This window comes from Erythranthe guttata, chromosome 8, assembly GCF_056151865.1.
Source record: "Erythranthe guttata isolate IM_541 chromosome 8, IM_541, whole genome shotgun sequence".
Taxonomy (NCBI): Eukaryota; Viridiplantae; Streptophyta; class Magnoliopsida; order Lamiales; family Phrymaceae; genus Erythranthe; species Erythranthe guttata.
This window is the reverse complement of record NC_142540.1, coordinates 13,940,627-13,956,728: the sequence shown is the minus strand read 5'-3', so window position 1 is coordinate 13,956,728 and position 16,102 is coordinate 13,940,627. Positions and strand designations below refer to the sequence as shown.

The window sequence follows — 16,102 nt, the reverse complement described above, 5'->3', positions numbered from 1 at the left end:
GCTGCTCCTCGATTTTTCGATCTACAGTCTTCCTCCTCTCGGATTTCACCTCGTATACTTCGATCTACTAAAACGTGGCACTAGACACGAAGTAGTTAGAATAAAACGGAAGAAAAAGAGAAGGAAAAACAATACCGAAACAATCGGCCAATGAATGGCCGATTCCGGTGAAGCTCCGACGACGGCGGCGCGGTTGCCGAGGAGAGAGGGCCGAGAGAGAGAGAGTGTGAGCGGCTATAAATCAAGTATTTATATGTCTTGCATAAAACCCTAGCGGGCTTAAGTTGGACCGGGCCCAACAGCTTAAGTCCGTTAGTATCTTTACTTGCTCGTCTTTCTTAATTCAATGACCGAAAAATTGCAACGATTACATTTTCGGATTCATTATAACTTCCTCGTCATTACGAGTGCAATCTCTCATTTTCCAACTTTCCAAAAGTGGAAACCCTAGTTCAGTGCACTTTCTAAATTTGGAAACTTCCCGATTTAGAAAGTTCACTAATACGTTCGCCTATTCTTTTCCTTTTCTTATTCTCATTCATAATTCCAAATTACGAATGTTGGACTCAATCATATTGACTTCCAATCATGCAAAGATAAACTATTTTATCTCTGACCGTTTATTCAAAGATCTCATGTGCACGAGCAGTGTGACCCTCGATGGTTCAGGTGTAAGCTAGCCGTGGGCCCACAACCCTTTGTGGTCAAAACTCGTCCCCTTCGAGTTACGATTAAGATGAAGCTCGTTTCACCTTAATCACCCAACGAATCAAGATTGGCGTCTAGCAACTACGCGTCATGATTCCCTAGATACAAATGAAGTGCCTGCAAGAACCTTCAGATATAGTTAACGTACAGTACGGTCCCTTCGATTCATATGTCCCGATCGAACTAGAGGCATTGGTTCATCGAGACCTCTTTATATGTTCGATGACGGTGCGATCGTTCTAAGTGTTGTAATCCTTACGTGCATGACTTAGAGAATCGAATTCTCTAATCATCACTTAGTCAGCTCTGGCCAGAGACTTAGAATGATTACAAACTTTCAGAACACACAGGACATCCAAGACAATTCTAGCGATCGAATCCCCGACTAAAATGCACAGACCTCCCACTAGATTTCGGACTGCACGAACACTGGCCCTTGGGATGGTCCTCGGTGGAACTCAGGGACAGGTCACGATACAGCTGGTCCTCTAGTGAAGTCACGGTGATGTCTAGGTCATAAGGACTAATGGTGTACAACTATACCATAGATATCTCTACTCGATTATTGGGAACCACTTAGAGATTTCTAGGGTGAGGGAGTTCAGTGAACTCGTCAACTTACGAGCACCCACTTATGCATGCCGATATCACAATACCGTTTACTGATGAGATGCAGTACACATACACTAAGTGCTAGTCTTAATGGGAAAGGCCGATATCCTCATTAGTGGCGTAACCCTTCGACTAGGAACACGTTTAACAGTTATAATACTTAAGTTAATATCTCACGATCCTAACGATCAATTACTAGTACTTGTAATAACTGTAAGGACTATATCTATGCTTGTGACAAAGGGACAAAGATATAGAATGCCAAGGTGTTTTATCATTAATACGAATAAAGGTTCGTTTATTACAATAATAAATACGAAAAACCACAGCCACATGTTGGCTTGTTGGTCACCTACTCTAACAAAGTTATCTTTAATGACGAGGCCATATATTGGTTATAAACTGGAGGCCTATGCAGTTATGACCGATCAACAATCTGTTGAAGATTTCAGCAGATTGTACACTATTTATCTGTTTAATACTATTCTACTGCCAAAGGGGAACAAAACGTTAGAAATGTGGGTTTATCCGCATGTAGAAGATTTGGAGGTTTTAGGGTCTTTTGCATGGGGAAAGTTGGTGTATGATATTCTTGTTGAGAATATGGAGGGGTATCTGAAGGGGGGGTTGAAGTATTTTGATGGATGCACTATCGGCTTATTGGTAAGTGATATCTAATAGTGAATATATATTATGTTATATTGAATATACCAATTAATATTGATTCCAAAATACGCAGGCATGGGTGCATGAAAGGATCACGTTACTAGGGGTTAGCACCAGTGTTTACAAATTTCCCCGGTTCTTCCGGTGGCAAGACAGCAAAATCCCAATCGATGAAGAAGCAGCTAGGTTGCTTTTTGATCAGATAAAACAAGTGCAGGTAACACTTTGAGTTACAAAATATATAATGTATTAGGTATTTGCTAACAATTTTTTTACGTTTATTAGGTTATACCATTTTCTGTGTACCCGAAAGAGAAAGCGTTGCTTTCTCCGGTTTTGGAAGTAATTTCTGGTCCAGTTGTTGGAATTAGTGCTGACAGATTTGTTGAAATAAGTTCTGAGAGTAGTGAAGATGAGATTGGAGACGTGGAAGCAACACCTGTAAGTCATTAATACAATAAACCCTAAAATTCATACTTCCATTCACATTGGAACATACTATATGTCAACTAATATAATACTATTGTATAACATGTTTCGTACTATTGTTTTTTTTAGTTGCAGCATAAGAAGAATAACTTAAAAAGGAAGAGGGGGAATGTAACAGAAGAAAAAAATAAAGAAAAAAAAATGCAGAGTAAGAGAAAGAAAGAAAAGGAGATAGAGAAAGAGAAGGAGATAGAGATAGAGATAGAGAAAGAGCAGGAGAAAGAGAAGGAGAAAGGGAAGGAGAAAGAGAAAGAGACAAAGAGAGTGAATGAGAGAGAGAATGAGAGAGAGACAGAAAAAGAGAGAGAGACAGAGACAGAGAAAGAGATAGAGATAGAGGCAGAGATAGAGATAGAGGAAATGGAAAGGGAAGGAGAAAAAAATGAAGTAGAGGGGATGGAAGGTGAAAGAGAACGAAATGAAGAAAGAGAGAGAAATCAAGGAGACGAAAGTCAAAGTCAAAGGCCAAAGTCAAAGGCCAAAGTTCCACGCGTGCGAGGACGAGGACGAGGACGTGGCCGTAAACAAGTTCCTGTGTCCAAGGTTTCGGTTTCAGTCCCTGGGATCAAGGTATTTTTATCTAATATTAGTATTACATTATTATTATTTTTTGTCATAATTGGTGTGATTTATTCGTTATATAGAATGCCGATTATTACCGGGGAAGAAAGGACTACGTACGTCGTGACCAAATATCCGAAGAAGATAGGATATTGTTGGATCAGTTCTTGGAAAGTGTTGATTTAGGGTAAGAGCACAACCACCTTGATAGTACATGTTAATGTCTTTAATGGTATATGTCAAGTGAATGCATAGTACATGTTGACTGCATGTTATAGTATGTAGTAACTTTGTACATAGTATAAGTTTACTTATCCAATGGTACATGTTGACTGCATGTTATAGTATGTAGTAACTTTGTACATAGTATAAGTTTACTTATCCAATAGTACATGTTTACTGCATGTTATAGTATGTAGTAACTTTGTACATTGTATAAGTCTACTTATCCAATAGTATATGTTCACTGCATGTTATAGTATGTAGTAACTTTGTACATAGTACAAGTTTACTTATCCAATAGTACGTGGTTATGTCTTACTGTAGTGAAACTATTGTGGAGAGAGGCCCGCATCAATTGACGGGAAGGCATATGTGCGAACTTCTATTTGATGACATGCTGAGTGCAGAACACATAGATTTGTACTTGAATCTATTATGTTCCGAATCTATCATGAACCAGCATGGACATGAGATTGATTACCTTGACTCCCCTGCCCAGGTATATAGTGGTTTAACAAATATGTTGCATACATTACAATGTTTATCTAATATTCTCTATTATGTTTCGTAGCAAGAGTTACTGTCGCGACCTCGGGTGGACGTAGAACGAATGAGCGATGCCAAGTTTGATAGTCTTCTCAATGATTTTACTATTTTTGGAACGATGGCTTTTGACAAGCTAAACACAGCAAATATCTTCAGTAAAAAGTTTGTCATGATACCTCTCAATTCCAGTGAACACATGTTCCTGCTTGTTCTGAACCCAATAGATAAATGTATTTACCATTGGAACTCCATAGACTATTCTCCGAATTTCCCAGGAATTGCGAATTATGTCGTAAGCTCATATTATTGTAATTAGTTATTCTTTATTCTTGCGAATTGTTGTAGACTAATATAATATTTTATTTTCGTAGGCCTCGTTTTACAGCAAGGTGATTGAAAGAAGGTCTGGGTTGGAGATAGAATCGGAAGCTAAATGGGTTCATGGATGCAGGCAGCAGGATGGGAACCTTGATTGCGGCTTGTTTGTCTGCATGTGGGCATATTGTCATGCTGTAGACAGTGAAGATATTTGGTTTAAGGCAAAAACTTGCGATATCAAAACACTTCGCCCAAAACTAGCAGCTATCTTTCTGAGGCATCGGGGAGTAGAAGTGGAAGCTAAATATGAAATAGATCTGGCGTTATTGTGAAAAAACTGGGAGTGGAAGTGGTTTGGGGTTTTTGTGTTTTTTTGTAATTAATTAATGAACAGGTGAATGTGTTTTTACGCCATAAACAATCTGTCCTTTTGTTGTAGAGCTAATAATACTATTGATTAGCTCTACTCGTACTTTTTCATTGTATACATTGTACTATATGTTTCGATGAAATGTACTTGCCTTTTGAACACATGGTACTATAAGTACGGGAGATGCATAAATTATGTTTTAGATGATTATTTTAAGGTAGGTGAGCATTATTGTTGCGTTTGGAATACAAGATCCCATAAATATGTTGAATTTCATATATTATACAATATATTCATACAAGTCTACAATGATCAAGTGTAAAACTAATACTTTCCTCAATTCTTACCATAGTCGATGTTGATCGACTCCCACATTGTCTCCATTCATTCTTAATAGTCTTAAACTGAAGAGTTGTGTCTTAAAATGCGATCATATGGATGCATTGGCCCGACAATAATATATAGAGTGTAAAAATACTATATGAATGGCAAACATATACTTTAGCAGTGAACAAATCGTACTATAGTTACGACTCACGTGTACTTTACCAGCATATTCATTGTACTTAATTGATGAATAAAGCGTACCATATTTTTTGATGAATTGAATTGTACCAATTTCATCGACGTTTTAATGATCAATAAGTACGGGAGATGCATAAATTATGTTTTAGATGATTATTTTAAGGTAGGTGAGCATTATTGTTTCGTTTGGAATACAAGATCCCATAAATATGTTGAATTTCATACATGATAATCATATACTATACAATATATTCATACAAGTCTACAATGCTCAAGTGTAAAACTAATACTTTCCTCAATTCTTACCATAGTCGATGTTGATCGACTCCCACATTGTCTCCATTCATTCTTAATAGTCTTAAACTGAAGAGTTGTGTCTTAAAATGCGATCATATGGATGCATTGGCCCGACAATAATATATAGAGTGTAAAAATACTATATGAATGGCAAACATATACTTTATCAGTGAACAAATGGTACTATAGTGACGACTCACTTGTACTTTACCGGCTTATACATTATACTTAATTGGTGAACAAAGCGTACTATATTTTTTGATGAATTGAATTGTACCAATTTCATCGACGTTTTAATGATCAATAAGTACGGGAGTTGCATAAATTATGTTTTAAATGATTATTTTAAGGTAGGTGAGCATTATTGTTGCGTTTGGAATACAAGATCCCATAAATATGTTGAATTTCATACATGATACTCATATACTATACAATATATTCATACAAGTCTACAATGCTCAAGTGTAAAACTAATACTTTCCTCAATTCTTACCATAGTCGATGTTGATCGACTCCCACATTGTCTCCATTCATTCTTAATAGTCTTAAACTGAAGAGTTGTGTCTTAAAATGCGATCATATGGATGCATTGGCCCGACAATAATATATAGAGTGTAAAAATACTATATGAATGGCAAACATATACTTTATCAGTGAACAAATGGTACTATAGTGACGACTCACTTGTACTTTACCGGCTTATACATTATACTTAATTGGTGAACAAAGCGTACTATATTTTTTGATGAATTGAATTGTACCAATTTCATCGACGTTTTAATGATCAATAAGTACGGGAGTTGCATAAATTATGTTTTAAATGATTATTTTAAGGTAGGTGAGCATTATTGTTGCGTTTGGAATACAAGATCCCATAAATATGTTGAATTTCATACATGATACTCATATACTATACAATATATTCATACAAGTCTACAATGCTCAAGTGTAAAACTAATACTTTCCTCAATTCTTACCATAGTCGATGTTGATCGACTCCCACATTGTCTCCATTCATTCTTAATAGTCTTAAACTGAAGAGTTGTGTCTTAAAATGCGATCATATGGATGCATTGGCCCGACAATAATATATAGAGTGTAAAAATACTATATGAATGGCAAACATATACTTTATCAGTGAACAAATGGTACTATAGTGACGACTCACTTGTACTTTACCAGCTTATACATTATACTTAATTGGTGAACAAAGCGTACTATATTCACGAATAATCCGAACTTTACCAGCTTATACATTGTACTCTTATGTTCACTAATTAAACAACAGTACATAGGTTTTACATAGCATGTAGACTGCAAATATTACTAGATTCAACACTATCAAACTATGAACTACTCCACCTTCAGAATTGCAATTCTTCACTTCACTTTCTTGATGGACTTGGTTCATCGAAGCACTTGTAGCTTCATTTTCTTCACGATTTGAGTTGGAAAAAGTTTGCCCAACTTCAAATGGTTCACACCAATGGGAGTAGCCATGGTGTGGGCAACAGTAAAATAACCTTCCGGGATTCGAAATAGTTTCTGAAACCATGATTATTGTTTTCTTCCCACAATCAAGACGCTTGCATTTCCCTTTTTTGTATTTTAATCCACTCATTTGAGTGGTGCTACTCGAAGAAGCCATGAATTAGAAACAAATGAGCCTATGTGTCATTTATGGTCATATTATGACTTGACTAGTTCTGACAATAAGCAACGGCTATATTATAAGCAACGGCTATATTGTAACGGTCATAAATTGAGTACGTCATACCATCCTATCTCATAGATAATACCATGTGTAAATAAAAATAGTACCATTAGACTGAAAATGATAAACCATCAATGAACAGAGTACCTAATACATAGTACAAACTACAAATAGCAAAAACATAGTGCAAATTGAAACATAGTACAAAGTTCAAATCAACATAGTACAAATCACATAATAATAAAGTACAAACAACCAGTTTTCATTCACTTCAATCACTTGAATAACATAATGGGCAATCATGTAAGCTCTCCTCCATCTTGTCCTCCCTGATGAAAAACATAAAATTTACATTAAAAACAAAACTAGATAGTTTAAGTAACACAAATGCAGACAGTATTTACATTAAAAAAAAATTGCTAGTCAGATTGGTTGTGTGCAAGTACGACGATTGTGTCCAGGCTTCCCACAACGAGTACACTTCAGTTTACGAGTTTGCACTTGTGAAGGAATTCTTTTTGTCTTTCTACGTCCCGGTCGAGTTCTCGAATCAGGTGCATTAACAAAGACATCGGGCGGAGCATTACACGCATCGTACAAGTCAAAGTCCTCATCAAACGAGGGAATTGGGTTAATCGTGAATTGATATACCTGTTTGTACGTATCAATATGAAAGCATGGATCAACAAACTCATATACTGAGTATCCTTTTGACTCCAAACATGCACATGCATGTTTGCATGGAAGTTTCTCTAATTGCCATGCTTTACAAGAACAAGTCCTGTGCTGCAAGTCAACCTTATACGACTTGTCCTCATCATATACCTCAAAAGCGGTACTACTTGATCTACAATATTTTAAGGAACGAGAGGCCATATGATTGATTGTTAATCTCTTTAGAATTTTCTTGCACAATATGCCAGTCATTGCCAAACTTTTTCCTTGTCGTTTAACTAGAATCTCCATTATTTTGATCCGTATGTGATCAATCATGGATGGAACAGGCAAAGATCGGGCATCTTTAACCCAACCATTCCAATTTTCTGCCTGATTATTGTTCACGATTCCCCATCTTTCTCCAGAAAAATAGGCATTGGCCCAATGATTTGGATCAGAATTCGAAATAAATGATGCAGCGAGAGGCATAGATTGCACTATACGAGAAATAGTTGCATCGAACTCCTGCCGAGTAGGAGCATATGCAGCATTATGTAAAACACTCGCCCAATATGACTTGTTGTGCAATGGGTACTTCTTCAGGACCTATATTATTTTGAAACATGTTATACAAATGTATGAAACATGCTATACAAATGTATGAAACATGCTATACAAATGTATGAAACATGTTATACAAAAGTATGACACATGTTACACAAATGTATGAAACATGTTATACAAAAGTATCAAACATGTTATACAAAAGTATGACATGAGGTGACAAATGGTACGTTCCAATTTGCATATTAAAGAGAATCAAAATACCTGAGTTCTAAAGTTATCCACCAAGTGTCGCAAACAATATGCATGGTGGCTACTAGGAAATACCAGCGGGACGGCTTTAAGAAGCCCCGAATGACGATCAGAGAAAATGGTAAAAAATCTATTGTCATTGTGAAGATCTAGAATTTGTTTCAGTTTAATGCAAAACCACTCCCTGTTTTTATCATTCTCAGCATCAACAACTGCGTATGCCAATGTATATAAGGAATCATTTGGATCCTTGCACACAGCAGAAAGCAAGCATCCTTTGTACTTATTTTTAATGTGAGTCCCATCCAAACATATCATCGGCATACACCGATGAAAGCCGGAAATAGAACTCCCAAAACTAATAAATATTCGAATAAACTTTTGAGTAGCAGGTTCAATCTCATACTCTGCCATGCTACCAGGGTTATGCATTTTTAATGCACGACAATAGCGTCTCAGTTTATCATAACATGTCGTCTCATCACCATGGATATCACGCATTGCTTTTTCTTTACCCCTCCATGATGTGTAGTACTGAAGCTCCAGACCATAATCGTCTCGGATATCTTCTAACATACCACATGGTGTGTAAGCTGGCTGCGTTCTCAATTTTCGTTTCATAATTTGAGCAATCCATGTAGCATCGGCTTTAGGATGACCCCTTGTACGAAGAGTAGCATCACCACAAGTGTGCTCAAGATTGCACTTGCGAATGCTAAATAACTTATCCGACTTGTACAATGATGCATAAACCCTCCATTTGCAGTTTTCGTCAATGCATACTGCTATGATCTTTTGTTGATCATTTTTCATGTACTTAAATGATCGATTATTAGCAATAGAATAGTTTTTCAGCATATGCCGAAAATCATCAGGATCTTTAAAAAACTGATTCTCCCCACGGATGCAATGTCTCCATGCATCAATTGAATTTCCAAGCGGATTACCCTCGATTTCCATCGATTGATCGCCGCTTTTGGTTTCAAATTTTTTTTAAAAATGGATTACAATAGAGTGGAATCCAAATAACAATGTACATGAAAATATCATAACAATGCACTGGTTCCATACTATCTTCTGCATTATATAATACTAAGTTTTCCCACAAATAGTACCAAGTTTACCTATCACCCATACTATTCAGATGAAGGTTACGTACTATCTTCCCCATTATATGATACTATGTTTTCCCACCAGCAGTACCAAATTTACCTATCACCCATACTGTAAGTACCATACGTCCATACCATATTTATATTAGCATGATACTATTATGTGCCATATTGTATACTATGTATCACACAATAATTAACAACCATAAAGAAATGCATTTCAGCAGTACAGAAAAAGATGGAGACCTACCAGCCATCGGTGCGAACCCTCTTTCCACGCGAATTAACTTCATCTTTGCGGGTCACGACAATGTCGACCACACTCATCTTCATTATCAGATGCAATGCAACCATATTCTCCACATCTTCATCACTGCCCAATGTCACATACAATCTTTCCCGAGGAGCCAAGTATTGGAGGATCAGTGCATCTGGATGGATATGATTCCATTTGTTGATAATAGCACCATATATCTCCATTAAGGTCGAATTACTTTTTATGGAAATAATGTGAAGTTCCATTTTGTATCGACAACTTCCAAGAATCACAGTGGGTAAATCATTTGATACATCATTTGTAGCCATTGTGGGGTGGGTGGGTTTTACAGTGATTTTTTCGCTGGAAAAAGAGCAACCCAGAGGAGAGAAAGGGAGAAGAAATAGAGAAGAAAGAGAGCAGATGAAGAAAGAAAGAGAAGATGAAGAGAGAGAAAAGCAGGAGAGAGAAAAGCTGGAGAGAGAAAAGGGTGAGAGTGAAAAGAGAATATAATAAAATATTCAAAATTCACATTAGGGACTGATCTGCATGTCAGACGCGTGAATAGGGAGTGAATTGCTTGGGGAAACTACCTAGGGACTGATCTGTGAGTTGAGTTTTGGATTAGGGATTTATCTGTAGTTTCCCCTAATATTAATTATATTATGTAAAGATTAATTTTATTTATTTACTTGATCATAATCATGAAGTAAAGTGAATGAAAATTGTCTTGAGTAAATGATTAAAGTTCAAAAAGATGTGCGCTCGATGTGATCGAGTGATATGACTAGTTTGGGTTTAGATGTCCACAAATATTACTTTTGGGGACATTTAATAATTAGTCAAATTAATTGATCCAAAATCTAAATAATAAAATATTTGGCCTGGCCAATTCTGTACTGAATTTAATCGGCAATTGAGAGATAGTTCTTCAAATTTTCCTTTCTCTTCGTCAAAGTTCCGTTCGTTGTTCAAGTTAGCCGTGTGTCGAATATTCGTGCAAATATTCGACAACCGATCGTTGTACCTTGGGAGACTACCGGGAAGAGACTGTGCACCGTTGACAACCCGGAAATATTGTCTTAAGGGAATTGCTTCGACAAGCCTCGATCGTTCTTTGTGGTTTTCACAATTCCTCTTTTCGACAAACAAGTAAGTATTTTTCGTTTACGCAGATTGTTATATATATACCAACACCCACCTCAAAATTCAAAAAAGTTAGTGTTCCCCTTCAGAATGGTTTTTATGTTGCACATTGTCTTGACACCCAAATTCGGATGGGTTAGTCACGAGAGTAAATTATTTTTATTGGACAGTTAGAGTTTATTGCAATTCTCATCCCTGTGAAATCTCTAATTGGCACATACCTCATGTCGAAAAAAAAAGAAAAGAAAAGAACACGCACCAGCTCCTTCCTGTGTATCCGAATTCGAAGCTCACCGCACCTATTGGCTTTTTAAATGTTGACTGCCTGTGAAAAAGATCAGTATACCCCTCAACGAATAAATAATAAATCCATTCACTCTCCCTCCCCAAATTACAGTGCGAGAAAAAACCTAATCTAAAAGATCAAAAAACGCGACTCCCAAAAAATGTTGTAAACCTGTTTGTGGAAGAATGTTGGTTGCGTCGATTTAGAACTGCAATAACTTCCTCTCTCTCCGTTTGAAGGCAACATGAAATCGTATTTAAGACACTTAGTCAATTCGCACTAAAAATTAAACAAGAATCAAGGTTTGTACTATTATGCCTCACTGTCTTGTAACGATAACTACAAGTGAGTGTTGGAAATATACGATGTATGTAGGGTTTTTTTTTATTTATATTCGTGATTTGGGAGTTTTTTAGGATATTTGACATTTTATATTTTAGTTTGTGAGAACTTTTTGGGATATGTTATTTTTGTTTGGTTTTTTGTGACAACAATATTTTTTGTTTTCTATGTTTTTTTTTTAATTCACTACAACATAAATTTATATCTATAGCACGTAAAAAACGCTATTAAATGTTTTCATAGCGTTTTACTGAACGCTATGTATTGTCAAGCTATCGTAGGTTGAGGGTATATTACAGTATCGTCGTAACGCTATTAGAACTTGTGTTACAATAGCGTTTATGTTAAGCCGTGAAAAAATTTATGAAAGCGTTTTATTAAGGCTATAACAAAGTTATAACAACAGTTTTTGGCAGTTATATGTGGGCCTTTGATAGCGTTTAATAACTGCTATTAAAATATTAACATACAATAGCGAAGAATGGATGCTATTATAAGCTTTAGTATAATAGTGTATACACGCTATAATCAATATCAAATAGCGTTTTCTCGCTGCTGCTACATCTACCTTTTCCATAGCGTGTTATAATATTCTACAGCAGATCGAGAAATTAAAAAATGAACATGTGACAGAATGAAATTTATACCATCATGATTGATCAAGATGACACAATACAATCATTCTCCTTAATATAATCTCAACCAAAGTCAAAAATCTAAAAACAATAAATAGCTATCTAGCTAGTAACATTCATATTACCAAAATATAAAAACATATAAATATAAAAATGTATGAATAATATTAAAAAACGAAAAGATTCCGACAAAGAAGTCATGTCTACATGAATTGCACCTCACATTCATTATCCATACCCATAATCATTCTTCTACCTGTGAAGAAAAAAAATATATATATTTATATTAACACAAAAGAAAGTATATGAATATATATAGTATGTTGAAGATAGAAGACAATATATTTTAAAGTTTGGTTGCTTACCAAGCTCTAAAATATAATCACTTTGTCTGATGGCCATGCTACTGTAGTTCCAAATGCATCTTCCATGAATTCCATTTCAGATGTAGGCCTCCAGAGAGATGCGATAGAAACTTTCACAGTATCAATCCAAATTTGCATAGCATTAGGACCTAAAGGAACAAAATGAACTAACTCGTTTGGATCACTTGAACTAACTCGTCCTTCTGCAACTACTTCGCCAGATCCACGAATATCCAACAACTTGCACTTTTTCCTTACATTGTTAGTATTCACACTCTGTCAAATGTAACATTATTGAAAAGCTTATCATAAATTTCAAACGAATTATAAATTTATAATACATAAAAAAAAAACTCTTTACCGTAGGAGATGATCGATTTTCTTCTCGAGTTTCTGTCGACTTTTCAAGAATTACATTACTAGCTGGCCAAGCTATAGCTGAATTAACTGCATCTTTAACGCGTACCAAATCCACTGTAGGACGCCAGAGAAATGCTTCAGGAATTATTGCAACATCTACACAAACTATCATGGCATTGGGTCCGAGATGAATATTATTGACCAAAGCATTTGGGTCACTCGATTGCAAGAAACCTTCAGCAACTATTTCATTTTTTCCACTCCAATCGAATAATATACATCTAGTTCTTGAAGTATTCTACCAAAGAGAAATGCATATCACACAAGGTACATACTACTTAAACACAACTCATTACATGAAATTTCACCACAAATTAAAGAAAAAAGATCAAAGAAAATACAAAAGTTTGACTCCTGCTCAAATTCAATTAATTAAAAGAGATCAATGCCATAATAAATAAATGAGGAGTAGAGAAAATAATTTAAGCACATGAGCCATCTTTTTACAAAATTTCAAACATTTTGATAATGGGTGTTTATTCAACAAACTACAAATAAGAAAAATCTGTAATAAAGAAAAAAAAGTATCTTACCGAATGTGAGGACATGTTTTCTTGCCTCTCGGAATGTTGCTCTGTTTGTATAATAACGCGGTCAACAGGCCAGGCAATCGGTTCACATTGAGCTTGTTTCATACAAGTCATAGTAGTTGTAGGTCTCCATAGAAAAGCATCAGGTTTATTTGAATTATCAACGCAAACTTTCAATGCATTTGGTCCCAAAGGAATTTTATCAACTAGATCTTCTGGATCATCTGATATCAAATGTCCTTCAACAACAATATCTTCTGTTCCAAGCCAATCTAATAACTTACACTTATTCACCGACATGGTATTGACAACCTAGATATAAAAAAAATAAAAAATAGTAGGATCAAAAAAATAAATAGAAAAATATGTCAGTGAAATAACAACTCATCCATCAAACATATTTCTTAAAGCTAAAGTACGATAATCACAATAGCTAATATTATTCAACTATATTTCTAACTCAAGAAAAAAATGTAGAACATGAATGAAACTTATGCTAACACAATGGTGATTGACCTCACAAAGCCACAAACTTCATAAATATAATATATGAAAATCATATAAACAATAATCAAAACTGAATGTTAATACTTGCCTTTGGAGGTATTTTGTCCACCTTTGCATTTTGTTGAATCTAATAAAATAGTTTTAGATGGTGTTAATAAAAAAAAAAATCATTACATAATTTTCTCCAATTAATAGAACTTGCCTTATCTTTCACCCCTGTGTTGTCAATATTCTCTAAATTTTTTATCCTTTCTTCCATCTCAGTTACATAATCACTCTTGATTTGAAACAATGCCAATTTGCTCATTTTCATTTCTCTTCCCATTCCTCGCACGCGTCCACATCTATCTTGTCCAAGGACCTTGGTAAGAGAGTCCTCTCTCACATTTGTTGTTGATGAGGATGGTGAATCAATTTCAAATTCATTGAGTTTCTCCTACAATAACCACTAATGTACTTAAATATCCAATTTTGAAAGATCATACAAATGTGGTGCATAAATTTTGAAATAAGCAAACAATATAAAATGATTGTCTTACTATAGTTTCTGAAACTGTTGTATTAACTGGTGTACCATCTTTTTTGGTACGTGATTTAATCCAAACTTTGACCCTCGACACAGAAGATGAGGCTGCACTATTTAGTTTCTATAACAATGAAAGATTGTAATCAGTAAGAAAAGCGTCAAAGTAATAATGTATTGTATAAAAACTGAGGATTACCATGTCTTCTGCCAGTCGTGCCATTCCTTTCCGGCTGCATGTGTGTGGGATTTGTTTACGCCTCATTGCCTTATATTTTTCACTGACACCCTGAAATTATTTTAAGTCAGCAGATGTTCAATTATTAAGTAACATGAATTTAACACTTAAATTAGCATTTCTACATCACAGAAAGTATCAGTTTAACAAAGCTATCACATGAGTATTATTATAAAATTTCAGTTCAGACGTACCGTAAATATTGAACTTATTTTTTCCCGGACAAATTTTCTCCACTCAACTCTATTTTGAATGTTCTTAGGTTGCAGTTGAAGTCTTTCTTCTTCATTTTTTGCTTCTCGTATTTTTTTTACTAGCCTTGATTTTGAAGCCCTCCACAGACATCCCATTGATCTAAATAAAACTTCTTTTTTCCATTCTCCATCCACATTGAATCTTGCCTGAAATAGAAAAACAAAGCCATTGACTAATATTTAAAATATGGAAAAAATTTCATTTGAGTGAAACACTATAAAGCTTGAAAAAAGTTATTTATCTACACTTAATTTTCAACATATATCAACCGACATCTATATAAGATTAAGAGTAAAGTAATGACTTATAATACCTGAATTGATTTCCATAAAACTACTTTTATATTTTCACCAAGCTTTCTCCAATTTTGAAGAGTTACAGGTACATGTTCTCTTACCAGTGGACCTAAATAAGAAGATAATTTAATTGACCCATCTCCACATGGTTGACCTTTATCAGTAAAGTCGACATGTACACGACTTCCAGGCTCTATAGCAATCTTTCTCATTTTAGTTGGACCCCTAGTCTTTTTAGATCTACCTTCTGTTGAATCTTCTGATAATGATACATCTTCTTGGTTCATTTCTTTGACGGAATTTGAGTATTGTTGAAGACTATTTTCACTGGGCATTGATGTATCTCGACATACTTCCAGGTTTACTTGCACGATATCATCTTGTGTATTAGAATGAATAGCAACTTGTGTGATCTCTCCACCAGACTTTCTTTTTTTTGAACACCTGCTCTTGCCATTAGCAACCATGGTTTACCTGCATAAAAAAATAGTAAATATACCATTGATTAAATGATTATACAGGAGATAGGAACCTCAAGAAATATGATTTATAAACAGAACTATACTTTACTTTAAAACTACCACGACACATGATTCATAATTTTCAGTTACAAACCACAACGTAAATATTAATATTTAGATACATGTATTTTAGAATCACATAATAATTATCAACAGTCCAAATTTTATG

At 35.1% G+C, this 16,102-nt stretch overlaps 4 protein-coding genes across 4 annotated transcripts; 1 reads left to right on the top strand and 3 right to left on the bottom strand.

Annotated features, from left to right (window-relative positions):
- The first annotated feature begins 1,408 nt into the window (after positions 1–1,408).
- LOC148768570 (uncharacterized) lies at positions 1,409–4,653 on the top strand. The gene is made up of 8 exons (XM_088821921.1): positions 1,409–1,983; positions 2,060–2,203; positions 2,272–2,427; positions 2,545–3,045; positions 3,120–3,223; positions 3,583–3,757; positions 3,830–4,096; positions 4,176–4,653. Exons 1-8 carry the CDS (start codon positions 1,411–1,413, stop codon positions 4,452–4,454), a joined length of 2,199 nt encoding a protein of 732 aa, XP_088678047.1. The 5' UTR covers positions 1,409–1,410; the 3' UTR covers positions 4,455–4,653.
- A 2,484-nt stretch (positions 4,654–7,137) lies between these two features.
- LOC148768569 (uncharacterized) lies at positions 7,138–10,093 on the bottom strand. Its single transcript, XM_088821271.1, has 5 exons — positions 9,864–10,093; positions 8,514–9,474; positions 7,475–8,291; positions 7,285–7,357; positions 7,138–7,192 (listed from the first exon to the last, which is right to left on the bottom strand). Exons 1-5 carry the CDS (start codon positions 10,091–10,093, stop codon positions 7,138–7,140), a joined length of 2,136 nt encoding a protein of 711 aa, XP_088677397.1.
- Positions 10,094–12,622: 2,529 nt separating this feature from the next.
- On the bottom strand, positions 12,623–14,413 carry LOC105969284 (uncharacterized). Its single transcript, XM_088821270.1, has 4 exons — positions 14,303–14,413; positions 13,597–13,905; positions 13,005–13,301; positions 12,623–12,919 (listed from the first exon to the last, which is right to left on the bottom strand). The coding sequence occupies exons 1-4, from the start codon at positions 14,411–14,413 to the stop codon at positions 12,650–12,652; spliced, it is 987 nt and encodes a 328-aa protein (XP_088677396.1). The 3' UTR covers positions 12,623–12,649.
- A 334-nt stretch (positions 14,414–14,747) lies between these two features.
- Positions 14,748–15,883, bottom strand: LOC148768568 (uncharacterized). The gene is made up of 3 exons (XM_088821269.1): positions 15,425–15,883; positions 15,205–15,262; positions 14,748–14,912 (listed from the first exon to the last, which is right to left on the bottom strand). The coding sequence occupies exons 1-3, from the start codon at positions 15,877–15,879 to the stop codon at positions 14,748–14,750; spliced, it is 678 nt and encodes a 225-aa protein (XP_088677395.1). The 5' UTR covers positions 15,880–15,883.
- Positions 15,884–16,102: the final 219 nt, after the last annotated feature.

Coding starts and splice junctions, on each gene's coding strand:
- LOC148768569 (XM_088821271.1), bottom strand. CDS start 10,093: ATGGAGATATATGGTGCTATTATCAACAAATGGAATCATATCCATCCA. Junction 8,292..8,513: donor TGGATAACTTTAGAACTCAG/GTATTTTGATTC, acceptor AAAATAATATAG/GTCCTGAAGAAGTACCCATT. Junction 7,358..7,474: donor GAAGCCTGGACACAATCGTC/GTACTTGCACAC, acceptor GTTTTTCATCAG/GGAGGACAAGATGGAGGAGA.
- LOC148768568 (XM_088821269.1), bottom strand. CDS start 15,879: ATGGTTGCTAATGGCAAGAGCAGGTGTTCAAAAAAAAGAAAGTCTGGT. Junction 15,263..15,424: donor TGGAAATCAATTCAGGTATT/ATAAGTCATTAC, acceptor TTTCTATTTCAG/GCAAGATTCAATGTGGATGG. Junction 14,913..15,204: donor TTTATTTAGATCAATGGGAT/GTCTGTGGAGGG, acceptor AAATAATTTCAG/GGTGTCAGTGAAAAATATAA.
- LOC105969284 (XM_088821270.1), bottom strand. CDS start 14,413: ATGAAAATGAGCAAATTGGCATTGTTTCAAATCAAGAGTGATTATGTA. Junction 13,906..14,302: donor ACACAGGGGTGAAAGATAAG/GCAAGTTCTATT, acceptor TTTTATATCTAG/GTTGTCAATACCATGTCGGT. Junction 12,920..13,004: donor AAAATCGATCATCTCCTACG/GTAAAGAGTTTT, acceptor TACATTTGACAG/AGTGTGAATACTAACAATGT.
- LOC148768570 (XM_088821921.1), top strand. CDS start 1,411: ATGGGAAAGGCCGATATCCTCATTAGTGGCGTAACCCTTCGACTAGGA. Junction 1,984..2,059: donor GATGCACTATCGGCTTATTG/GTAAGTGATATC, acceptor CAAAATACGCAG/GCATGGGTGCATGAAAGGAT. Junction 3,758..3,829: donor ACCTTGACTCCCCTGCCCAG/GTATATAGTGGT, acceptor TATGTTTCGTAG/CAAGAGTTACTGTCGCGACC.